The sequence below is a fragment of the Lissotriton helveticus genome, chromosome 11 (genome assembly GCF_964261635.1).
Source record: "Lissotriton helveticus chromosome 11, aLisHel1.1, whole genome shotgun sequence".
NCBI classification, from domain to species: Eukaryota; Metazoa; Chordata; class Amphibia; order Caudata; family Salamandridae; genus Lissotriton; species Lissotriton helveticus.
Window position 1 is genome coordinate 237,761,555 of NC_136072.1, and position 12,313 is coordinate 237,773,867.

Genomic DNA, 12,313 nt, shown 5'->3' on the forward strand with positions numbered 1-12,313 from the left:
CCTCTTTTCTATTTATATCCATGGGGTTCTGGAATATTTTGAAAACTGTCCTACCGATGCCCCTAGTTTAGGGGGAAAAAAGATCCCACTCCTAATGTACGCCGATGATACCCTTATCCTTTCCAAAACACGTCAAGGGCTTCAATGTGCCCTTCTTAGGTTTGAGGAGTTTTGTGCAGATCATGACTTGGCGGTTAATGTTGACAAAACTAAGTTTATGATTCTCCAGAACTCCAGCAAACCTATCGGTAAAGTTAGGATGAAAGAAGGTGTTTCAGAGCAAACCGAGATTTTCTCATATTTGGGAGTAACTCTAGACAAAAGGTTGAGTTGGAGGCCTCAAATTGACTGTCTTGTGACCAGACATACCCAATTATCGGGGGTGCCTCTTAGGGAGCATTGTCGTTTTTTTACCAAACCCGTAGCTCCTGTATTTCACATTTATAATGCTAAAATTAGTGCCTCAATTTTGTATGGTTCGGAGTTATGGGCGTATGTGAATTTGGACGCCCTGGCGGTGGCACAAAACAAATTTTTACGTTCATTAACGGGGCTGCCGCAATCAACTCCTTTGACTCCCATGTACATGGATTTGGAGTGCCACTCTATTCGGGACATCGCCCGGTATAGATTAGTTTCCTATTGGAGAAGACTATGGGTGATTCCCGAATTAGACACCTATGCATCGGCTGTGTTAGAAATTCGAGACATGGCTGTGAATAACAAAATTGAGTGGTTCAGGTGTATTAAAAATGTTCTTTGTGAGTTGGGTTTGAGTCGGTTATGGACTTCCCCCGCGGGTAGTCCTTTCCCAAGCAAATCTGAGCTAAAAGCAGCTTACTAGCATTTGGTCTACTCTAGGCAGTTTGCCTCCTCCAACAGTCCAACATTGTCTAGCACCTTTCTACAAATCAAATCGAACCTACCTAGGAATTGTATTGGGATCTAATCACTTCAACCCATGATAGAAAACTTTTGCACCAGTTTAGAGTGGGAACTTTACCTACTAATGTTTTTACCTCTAAGTGGTCTAACCTGCAGGCCAACTGTAGTGATTGTCCTTTCTGCACGGGCAGGGCTGAAACTGTGGTCCACATTTTATTCGCTTGCCCAGCGTACCAAAACCCGAGAAGTCATTGGTTGAAACCTTTGTGTCTATTAATGGGTACCAGGGACCACTGTGAGGCGTATAGATTACTAAAAACCGCAGTGGATGGCCCATTAGTGATTGCATCAGCCAAGTTCTGGGGTTGGGTATGGGTGATACGCTGGTCTCTAGGGAGGAACAGACAAACTCCCCTTATTATGCAAATTTTATGATCATTTCTGTATTTGTTCCTTTTTTACATTTTTATGTTTGATTGATGCTCTTTTTAAAAATGATATAGCTCTCTGGCCCGCTATTTGGTGTGTTTTTATAGTGTATTAAATTATTTATTGATTTATCTTTGTGTATTTGAGAGATTTTCCCAATCATGCGGCTGTGATAGTGTAATGTTACTGTTTAACTTAACCCATGTGTTTGTACTGTGATGACTTTTGTGATTTATTTTAAAATCGAAATAAAGTTTATAAATTGGAATTGGTTCTAATGGGCTGCCCTTCAAAGGTAGTTCACCGTCCGCACTCAATGATGGACAAGCTTATAGCATATATGCTTCTAGCAGCCAAATGGGAAATCTCTGTGTATGAGGGGACAAACTGGGCGTCAACTACAGAGACCTGTTTGCAGTAAATGTAGCATCTTCAAGGAATGGAGTAGCTTGCCTATGGGTTTCAGACAACGATAGAGAATTTACAAAGCTAGGGAGGCTGCTTCTGATGAACTTTACACATGACTTCTGTGAACTGTGGTGACCAAAGAGGATGAGGGTGTTCCTTGAAGTAGAGGAAGGCTTGTCTTGGGCATAGCATGGGGTCTACGAAGTATCCAAACACAGGAAAGGAAGTAAAGCTGGAAAGATGTAGGTCTGTGTGATTTGTTTGGGTTATAAAGTAATTCCATGTTTCAGAGTGGCATTCCATCTTTAAAGCTATAAAATGAAAAACATAAAACAACGAGTAAAAGATAAAAACTGGAAATCAAAATTTGTCTTTACACATAGGCATTTTTTTCGGAAAGACTTTATTTCTCGGTTTCAAATGTGTTATGGGATCACGCACATTGACAAAACTCAAGTGTTTATGAATATTGATGAAAATTAAATGATAAAGGACTTTGAGGACAACCGTGAGGAGATGTACATCCAAAGTTCAAGAAGCCCTGCAATCACATTAACCCCAAAGTTCAAGATTACTACAACCAAGGTCCCACCCCTCAAACAAATTCTTTTATCCACCATAAAATGTAAAACCCATGTCTCTAAAGCTCTAGAATTCTGATTTTGTATAAACATGATCAGATAAAACTTAGTCATGTTGTACGTGGTGTAAATTTTGCACCTAACATTCAATCCCTCAAAAGACTGACAACTTTGATGCCCACACTTCTTGAGTAACAATGGTACACATTTGCTGAAGGGACAGCATGGACGGCAGCAGACTTAGGACTTACTACGTTTTAAGCCATTCACATTCATTTCAACTTCACCACTCTGGACCCTGATCCTTTCATCATTTTAGTAAGGGTGAACGGACAATACATTCTGTGGAGAGTGACGTAATCTCCATTTGGCGCATGATAAGCAGGAAGATCAAGAGGTTGTTGCAAAAGCAACCCGGAAACGTAGCCCAAAAATGCTCCTCATTAAGATAAATACATTATTTGGGCTAAAGGGTACTGTTTTTAACCAGGGAACAGATTTCATGCATAGTTACTAGGGAGACAAATTACAATATCGTTAGCACTGTGATTTTTTTGATTTAAAAAAAAAAAAGTGTTCTCACAATAAACCATTGAAAAATCCCCTAAACACACCTTTTTCGTTGCACAATTTCAGCAACTCGCTGCACTTCCATTTTTATTCTTAAAATGTTTCTTGATACAAATAGGAGATTGTTTTTAGAGAAAGTCCCTTCTATTCCTAGTTAAATGTTCTTTAACCCATCCACAAAGGCCATACGTACAGCATGATCTGTAGAACAACCTTCAAGATGGACCAGTTGAAGATACGTTACAAAGTATAAAAATAAGACGTTTTTAGTGAATGGGAATGAGCTGACAAGAGAACAATATTATTTATTCATCAAGCCTTTCTACCAAAAGGTCTACCTAGTCATCAAAATATGACAATGAAACAATACCTTTTGATAATATACATTTGAATGAAATGTTCAACGGGAAGCCATGAGCCTTCGGTTTATAAACTTGCTACGCCGAGTCCGAGGAATGCCCTCCAATTCAGACCTCTCAACTGCTGAAAAAAAGTCCTTTGACTCAGGGGCTCATCTTCGCCTAATACCCAGAAAACCGTCTATGCACGGAGCTGTTACAGACATGATGCGAAGAATTGTCCATTTAACACTGTGCTATTTTATATTCCTGACTATTCTCCTACAGTGGTTCGTCTTCATCTCTCCCAGCGCTTGTTCTAGTTCCTGAATTAGGTGGAGCAATGTGGCAGGGTCTGTTTGTAATACTTGGGTGCATGGATCCCCATTCTGCTCGAGATGAAGCTTTAGAGTCACTGATGGTTTTATCTGCTGCCTCAAGCTTCTACTGGCAAGCTGCAAGGGAAAGCAGAGCAGTTATAAATATGGGCAGTTCAGTTCGAAGCAAACACAAAGGGGAATCACATTTTGTAAAATGCAGGAAACACATTCATGAGAACTGATGAGTTTTTAATAACTTGATAGTTGTAGGTAAATTGCAAGTACAGTGAAAATGACAGACTACAATGCTACTATGTACCGTTATTAGTGCACACCCAAGACCAGGGCCACTTGAATTGTGTGGCAGGAGCAGGCCTAATTATGCGGCAGTGTGGAGTAAATGATGTGGCAAGAAAAGGCAAATTATGTAGCATAATGCGGCATGGATTGTAACAATACTACTTAATTAGTTTGTCATTTTTAAACTTGGTAACACTCTCTGTGCATTGGTTGCACCTCATTAGTACCAGTTTAACACCAAAATATGGCTTTAAGCAACAGAGGTTCTTCAGTCGAGCTTTGCAAAGAACCTTCCACTGTGCAGCAAACCGTGTTGCTGGATTTTTATTAACTTTTGAACCATTTGAGCTAGAAACTATTGTTTTTAGTTCAAATCTGCAGATTATGCAGCAGATAATGAAATGTGTGGCATTCAGCAAATCTATAATAATGAGAAAATCGCTGCAGCCACACAATTTCAGAGGACCTGTCCAAGACTAAAGTTTATAAATGCATTTTCGCTACAGTAGTGAATTCTGAGAACACAAAGTCATTAAGACGGCTTAGTGTACTTGGCACATACCTACCCAAAGGTCATAGGGTAAAATACCAGCAGGAAACACCCACCCCATATCCATCTGTAGTCGATAAAATAATAACGCTGGATAAACAGAGCTAATATTTAAGCACCTAGAGACAATTCAGTTTTTTGTTGGGACCTAAATAAATGATCAAAATTAGAACTGTTGGCATTGCGGTAACGTGCAGATGCTTCTGTGATTCATTTACTAATGCGAAAATCATGAAGTTGGAGTTTGAAGATCATGTTTCTATTTAGGTAAACCAGAGCATACATCATCAGAACGGTCTACAGAAGTGACAAACCAGTTTATTTTTTTGTTTTAATGTCTTTACAGTAATAAAGCACTAAAGCATTTTTAGCACTGAAGTTAACCTTGGCTTCTGTAACCAGCAGAAAACACACAAGCATAGCAGGTACATTAGTGTAATTAGGAATCATAGAAATGTGTGTGTTAAACTAGGAGCTTGAAATTAGGACAGGAAGTATGGGATTGATGCAAAGGCAGTGCAAACTGATATTAATGGCCTCTAAGCACTTGAGGCTCGGTGTTTCTCCACAATATCAGGGTTATAATGTGCCCCGATTAGTCTTTGAGAATTATAGAGGCTAACCTTCTCACTCTTGGTTTACCATGTTAAGGAAGCACCATACTGAAGACAGCGGGGTTACCCCAGTCTGCATGTCACACCATTTTTGATCCTAACTTACCTAACAGTTGTAACAGAACCAGATTTGAAGGTGAGCCCCATCGGAGGCCGGTAACTGGCTCCTCTGTTAAACACTGTATAGTACTGGAGCATTTATATAGTACTTGATAACACTGGCGATGCTACAGAGTGCTATGATTAAAATGAGAATCTGGTGCCCTTTTTCAAAGTGTAGTAAGAAAGGTGTGGTGTGTAGTTTGTTCTATGAAGGAGTGAGGGGCATGAGGTTTAAAGATGTGTTAAAAAAAAGTGTTAATAGTTGTGTTACAAGTCACTAACACTACCGGGTACTGTAACTGGGTCAGAATCGCATGCATATTGCGCATCACCTCTGGCTTGTATGGATATTGAGCCCAGCCGTGGTTATATGAAGGCCAATCACAAGTGGCATAACATTTTATACAAATCCAGAACTTGTTTCAAAGCTCACTTCTGTGCAGATTTGTGTCTCTGACAACCACAAGCACGAAGGAGGAAAGGGTTAGTTCCTCTTCACAGTGTAACCCTTATAAAAACTGGAGGCCAGACATCCTCATCCAGGATGATATCATGGCCATCCAATAAAGTTGACCTGAAAATGGCTTTAACATTGGGTAATATATTACCTTTTATCTGTACATCTATACAACAAAGTTCATAAGGGGAGTTTACATATTCACTGGGTGTTTTTTAACTGAATGTATTCTTGAGAGTCTAGCGAACTATGGTTAGTTCTGCTGCACTGTCCGGACCCGATTCTGTCCATGTAGCGTTCCGCATAAGTACTCACATTTTCTGAGGCATGCTTCTACTTTTATGTCAAACCAGCCGCTTTTTTTATTCTTGTAATGACCTTTTCAATCAGAACATCTCTCTTCTTGCTTTATGCTATCCTCAGCCTCACTGTTCTTTCTCAGTTTTCTGACTTGCATACTTGACCTTTCTATGATACTCAGTCAGCAGTTCCGGAGCGCCTATTCTCCTCCCTCAAAGTATAACCACCCCCTCAAGACTCTGCTGTTGGGGTGATCCAGTGCTTATTTTCTCTTAAGCTTTCTGCTTTTTCTTGGCTTCAGGAGTTTTTTCCTTTACTGTACTCCTCCCTGTCAGTCTTAAGACTTAAGTTGTGGGTGTACAAGACCAGTACCAAAGGTATCCCAATCTAAAGACATGTACACATTAAAAAATATTTTGGGAAGTTCATGTTTACACTTGTTTGAAGGAACTTCAGCCAGACACAGGCTGCCATTCCTCGAATGTTACTAAGAACTATACAAACAGTGTGAAAGTATCATATACGTGTCATACTATAATCAACTGCCGGAGCAGCTCCATGTTCATTTTGGATTTGTTTATGAACATCTAGTAATATCGTTGAAGAGGGCGTGCTATCCGTAGTGATGTATATGCTAGCATATATTGTTCCCCATGTAGTACAATTTTTTATGGGCAGCACTATTTCCAAGGGGAGACACAATCAGTATTCTATTTTTATCTTGGGATGCTCTATGAAGACTGTCCACTTCTAATTGATTCGTTTTGCAAGCAATCCAAAATGGAATTTCCTCTCGCTTATTGGGGATCTTACTGGTAGCTGTATTTATAGTTTGCGGACTAACCTGTAACAGGTACTATCTGAGTCTTCCATACACAGTCACCGATTTCAATATTAAATGCTGTATTTGAGTTGCAGTAACATTTTGCAAATATGTTTATGGTGTTTAACCTGTTAATACTGGCAATGTAGGTCTTAGAAGTCTTTATGGGCCCATTCTAATGCACTCCACTACATGTGACAATCCTTCATCAAACCATAAGGCAAGTTCCGGATTGCTAGTATAACTTCCAGAGTATATAGTATGCAGGAACTGGTATAGATTGTATGCATTAGAATTTAACTCATTAATAAAATACTTCAAAAGGATAAGCTAGACTTGCTCTCATTCTCACCACTAGAATTAGTTCACCCTTCATGATAGGAAACTCTCACACAGTCAAATGTTGAGTCAAGGGATATTGGCCCACATGTCTGAATGCTTTTTGAGGTCGCAAACAGGCCGATTCACAGAATCGGTCTGTTTGCGAATGCAAAAAAGGGATATCAAACCCACATTGAGATTTGGTAACCTGCCACTGAATCAAAATTTGGGTTAGCAATTCGGTATTAGGAAGGGGCATATTTAAGGCGTCCCTTCCTAATACCGAATCACATCAGTATGTATGAATGTTTTGCGACTGAAATGCGGTCATGAAACATTTGCATTTCACCACCTACTTCAAGTAGGTAGTAACCCATTCGCAAATGGGAAGGGGTCCGCAAGGGACCCCTTCCCCTTTGTAAAAGCATTTTTTAGGAGCAGGTTCTGTTCTCACTTTAAGGAAAACGGGCTGCTTTACAAAAACAAAAAGATTGCTTTATTTAAAATCAAATCATAGACATGGTGGTCTGCTGACCTCAGCAGGCCACCATCCCTGTGAATTTTGCGATTCCTAATGGGTCGCAAATTGCGACCTACGTCATTCATATTCATGAGGTAGGTAATTTGCAACCCACTGGGAATCGCAGAAAGTGTTTAAAACACTTTCACACATGCCGTTTGGCAATATCCTTATTGCGAATGGAAAGGATTCGCAATTACGGTGTCTTCAAACATATGGCCCATTGTTTTTACAGTTCTCTTAGAAGCCTTGATTTCCATAGGAACACTAGAGTTGCAAGTAAGAAACGATATCCCTTCAACCCCAGGGTCTGTTCATATGCAGTCATAAGCACAGAACAGAGTATCAAGCCCATCCCTATGAAAGCCAGAGAAAAAGACATAGAAAAAGATCTCTATGCAGAAATATGCTGATCCCACTTGGGCATCTTTATTGGAATCTTAATTAAGATAATAATGTCTTGTAAAGGTTAGAATGGACCTCCAATTGCCACTATACACATTTCAGGAATGGCTACGTTCCTTAATAATGCGGTAGTAGCCAACGTATCCCTTATAGAAAGGGCTCTGGGGTTACCGACTAAGGTTTTGTTAGCATTATGATGACATTTACTAAACAATCCTTCTAGAAATAGAAAATTTTAGTGGCTAAACCAGTATGAACGGGCCCACAATTGACAAAAAGATGGTTAGGCTGTCTTACATCATTAGTCTAATAAAGGTAGAACTTTAAAACCATCTTGATGTACAAAGAAAAAAAAAATGAAAGTGTGTCCTCATGTAACGTAACTGGTGCTATGTAAAGCGCTCTGATAACTGATTCGGTTCGGTTCTAGTTCGCGCTATATAAAACTCCGGAAAAAAAAAAAAAAAAAAAAAAAAAGAATATACAAAATCTCTCCGCTAAAATACAGGGATTTTGTAAACAGAGTTGCTAGGTTGATAGACTGAATGGCATGAAAGACAGACATTAACATTTGGAGGAAGTTTAGGAGAATTCTCATAAACATTTTAATTCTGTAGAAAAAGTATATGGTTCACTATGTTAAAGCGCCTGAATGTCACTAACCCCATGAGTAAAAGTGTTGGGTCAAAATATAGGTGCTTTACAATATAAATGTTGCAGAAAAGCCCAGGGGATTGGTTCAAAAGAAGAGCATACTAATTTAAAGAACACTATATTAAGTGCAATTAAGAAAAGAGGAACTTTTATCAAGGAAAACTGAAACCCCACCAGGACCAAACATAAAAGATAAGGAAGTATTGCACCCACCCGGCATCTGGTTGGGTCAATACTATTCTCAACGTACCAGAGGCCGAACCTCTTCCATTTGAAAGTGTAGGATTTCCTGGTTAATTAACACATAGCATATTTGAAGAGTACACACATCCTTGTGAAATACATAATTGCCTGTAGTGAAAGAGGTCTGGAACCAGGCTGTCAAACTCAACAATGGGAGGTTGCGATAAACAATCTGACCTCCAAAACCTTAACAGGAGATCCAGTACTCACAGCAGCCTCTTGTGTAGGCACTCCAAGAGGAGAGGAAAGTTGTTAAACCACTAATGACATGGACATACCGGAGCTATTAGAATTATCCAAGCTAAGTCTTTTATCAATTTTATGATTCATGGACAAAATGAGTAAACAAACTTTCTCAATCAGCTTTTGAAAAGAGCATTCACCAACATGCCAGGTTGTTTAAACGTAGAGGTGTACGTTTGGCTTTTTATTTGGGCTAGTTGCATTTTACAGAAGACATCATGCAGCACTTGTTGTGTAGTACCTAGTAATGATGGTCTTGAAAATTCCTGCTGAGGAAATTGGTCTCTGAGTTTTGAACACATGAAAGATGGACTACGGAGATCTGTCGCAACAAGCCAGTTCAAGATATGAAAGATTTGAGAGGCAAGGAGGGATCGGATTGCTGCTTTTGAGAATTGGTCCTGTTGCCTGAGGAGTGACACCACTGGTCCTACATACATTCTTGTAATAATGGTCTCAACCAGGGCTGTGATTAAGTATTGAGAGGATACACAATCCATCAACATGAGCAGGGCAGAGAACTGATGTCGGATGCAATCTCTTCAGAAGATTGCAGTATTTCAATTGGACAGAAAAAAATATGTGATACATTTTTTATCTTTGTGTATCTTGGAACACTCCCAAATAATGAACGGGACTGAAACCAATGTGGATTTTTGTCTGAATTATTGTTAGACCCAAGCATTGAAGAATGGACACAATAGTTCAGAAGTGCTACTGAATCTCTGTCCAGGTAAGTTTAAACAGAAATCTTTTAATTACAGAGGTGCAGAGCCTCCAGCGCCACACATTTAAAAAAAAAGTTATTAACTCAGACTTAAGTCCAAAGGAATGGACTTTATATGGGTAATGATTTTTCCCCACCACCAACTACAACTCTATTGTGCATATCCAATCCTCTTTTCGTAAATGAGGATAGATCCGATGGAGGGCCAACATTCAAAATATTTTCTTTCTGATATTTATTTGTTTGCCATTTTGAAATAAAGAAATCAGCCTTCTTTAGAACTAGAAAACATAAGTAACATATTCATATTCTGTACAGCTTACCACTGTAACAGCATGTTGTCATTTTTCTGAAGTAAATCTTTTTGGAATTCATAAGAGCAATGGATGGAGAAGAAGATCTGTACCGCAGAGCAAAGCCATTCTGCACAATGTCACATCTATGAATGTATTGTGTAAGTATTGATTTGTTGAAGTTGTTTTTATGGCTTGTGCAAATTTTCCTGTACTTAATAATAAATAATACATTGAGCCTGAATATATGATTCTTTGGGTTAATATAGAAAATACATTGCCATGTGCGACTGCCTACTTTGTTTCTGAAATATAAGATTTGATGCAGACACAACCGTGTGAACTACCTTGTTGACAGTCTGGTCTACAAAAGACAAGGGTAATAGAATTAAAACGCTATTGAGTGTGATTTTATTCTTGACCAAATTAAACCAAAATATAAGTTCACTGATTATGAAGCAGCTGGAATGGATGACAGGATACAGGTTTCTATTTTCTTGCTAGGATTATCTGTACAATGATCATTACTAGTATCATGCTTTACATAGCTGGTGATTATGTTCAAAAATATGATTGCAACTTTAGTCGGTTGCTGCCAAACATTAGATAATTACAGACAGTACCTGAACATCTAGCCTCCATTCCATATTGTGGTAATGTGGAAGATCTGGGGCCAGTTCATTAAGAATGGTTCTGATCTCTTTTCTGTTATCAAGGTAAAGCTGAAGAAGCAATTTGTTCAGTTCTTCAGAGAATCCCAATACAAGCACAGAGTCTTGAAAATCTATTTCCGAAATCTAGGAGTAATAAAAAAAAAACACTTAATACAGTATGTAATATTTTTCAAAGTACTGTTCATATACAGTCTGTACTCTCTTACTAGACATTCATGCTTTTTAAATAAATACATGCTAAATCTCTCAGAGAATTCATCAGACTAAAAAGTTCTATCATTACCCTCATACACACATATCTATTTTTGATGACTTTTTACAGTTTGTGTGCAAAAACATAATTCTGAGAGTTTAGGACTACTTTTATTGGCAAAACCCTACTTTTTGTTGGCCAGCACAACAATATCCTTATCGAAGACTAAAACAGGTAGGGTTCTCTTCAAGAGTGGTTGTTTATCACATAATTCAACAGGGTTCTATTTAGATTATTTCCTTCAAATAAAAGCGAATATACACAAATAAGCCTAAAAAATAAATGTTAACTGTACATAGTAGGCAAAAAGAAGATAACTGTGCATGCACCATCAAACATTAGAGACTTCTACTAATGTGTTAGGCCTTGCTCTGCAAAACTACTTTGGATAATTTGGCTTCTTGCGATTTCCTCTGGCCAATAAACCCTCCAAATGATTTTACATGATATATGTTCATTTATTTTTGTAAACGAAAATAAATTCCAGTGCATCAGGATACAATAACATGCGTTTCAAAATCAACAATAAGTAAAATTATCTCTGCAGCATATTTGACACTGGGCCAACATCTCCCCAACAGGCTTCTTAAGCAATTTTCTCTCTTCATATTAAGTCCTCTAACTCAAAGAAATAGTACGTTTTCCAATGTTCCCAGACTTTTTAGGTCTCGGCTAGAAGCGAGCGAAGCTCGCTCTCGCCAAAGACCTATAGCTAGCGTGTCAGCTTTCGAGGAGGACAGCACTGGCCGCGCGCGGCGATTTGTGAAGGTCACGCGCACGAGAACGCGCTCGCGGCCAGGTGCTGTCCTCCTCGAAAGCTGCCTCCCTTCCCCGTGCAGGGCGGGCCGCCGCGCTGCCTGCGGCGACCCGGAAGCATTGCCGGCCAAACCGGAAGTAGAAGCAGAGTGACTACAGACATCAGCCCCCACTATCGGAGGAGGGAGTGTGCGAGGGGGGGGGGGGGGGGGGGAGTAATCCTGGCGTACATTGCACCCTTCCCCCGGGGCGTTGTGTGCGGTTCAGGAATTTCCCCATTTTGTATCCACACTGAAAATCTCAAAACTCCACTCCAGACACTCGGTGAGAGGCCTGTGTGTCACTGCCCTCCAGCCCAAAACGAGCCGGGCCCCTCCCTGACCGAGCATTAAGCAGAAAGCGGCCCCCTTCGTTCTGTCCATCCACGGCTGGGCTTCCCAGTGCTGCGAAGGGCAGCGGGTTGTAGATTAGACGCTATATTTACGGCGATATTACGGCGTAGATTTACGGTGCTCTGACGTGCACCAGGGATGATGCGAGCTGCTGC

At 39.8% G+C, this 12,313-nt stretch overlaps 1 protein-coding gene across 2 annotated transcripts in view; it reads right to left on the reverse strand.

The window, feature by feature from the left end:
* Nucleotides 1–2,867: 2,867 nt before the first annotated feature.
* The window catches only part of COMMD2 (COMM domain containing 2), a 43,064-nt gene continuing 33,618 nt past the window's right edge, over nucleotides 2,868–12,313 (reverse strand). For both annotated transcript variants that reach the window (XM_078668034.1, XM_078668033.1), the window contains 2 exons: nucleotides 10,707–10,880; nucleotides 2,868–3,666 (listed from right to left, as the gene is read on the reverse strand). In XM_078668034.1, the coding sequence (XP_078524160.1) occupies nucleotides 3,469–3,666; nucleotides 10,707–10,880 (372 nt within the window). In that variant the 3' untranslated portion in view covers nucleotides 2,868–3,468. The remainder of the gene's footprint in view (nucleotides 3,667–10,706; nucleotides 10,881–12,313) is intronic.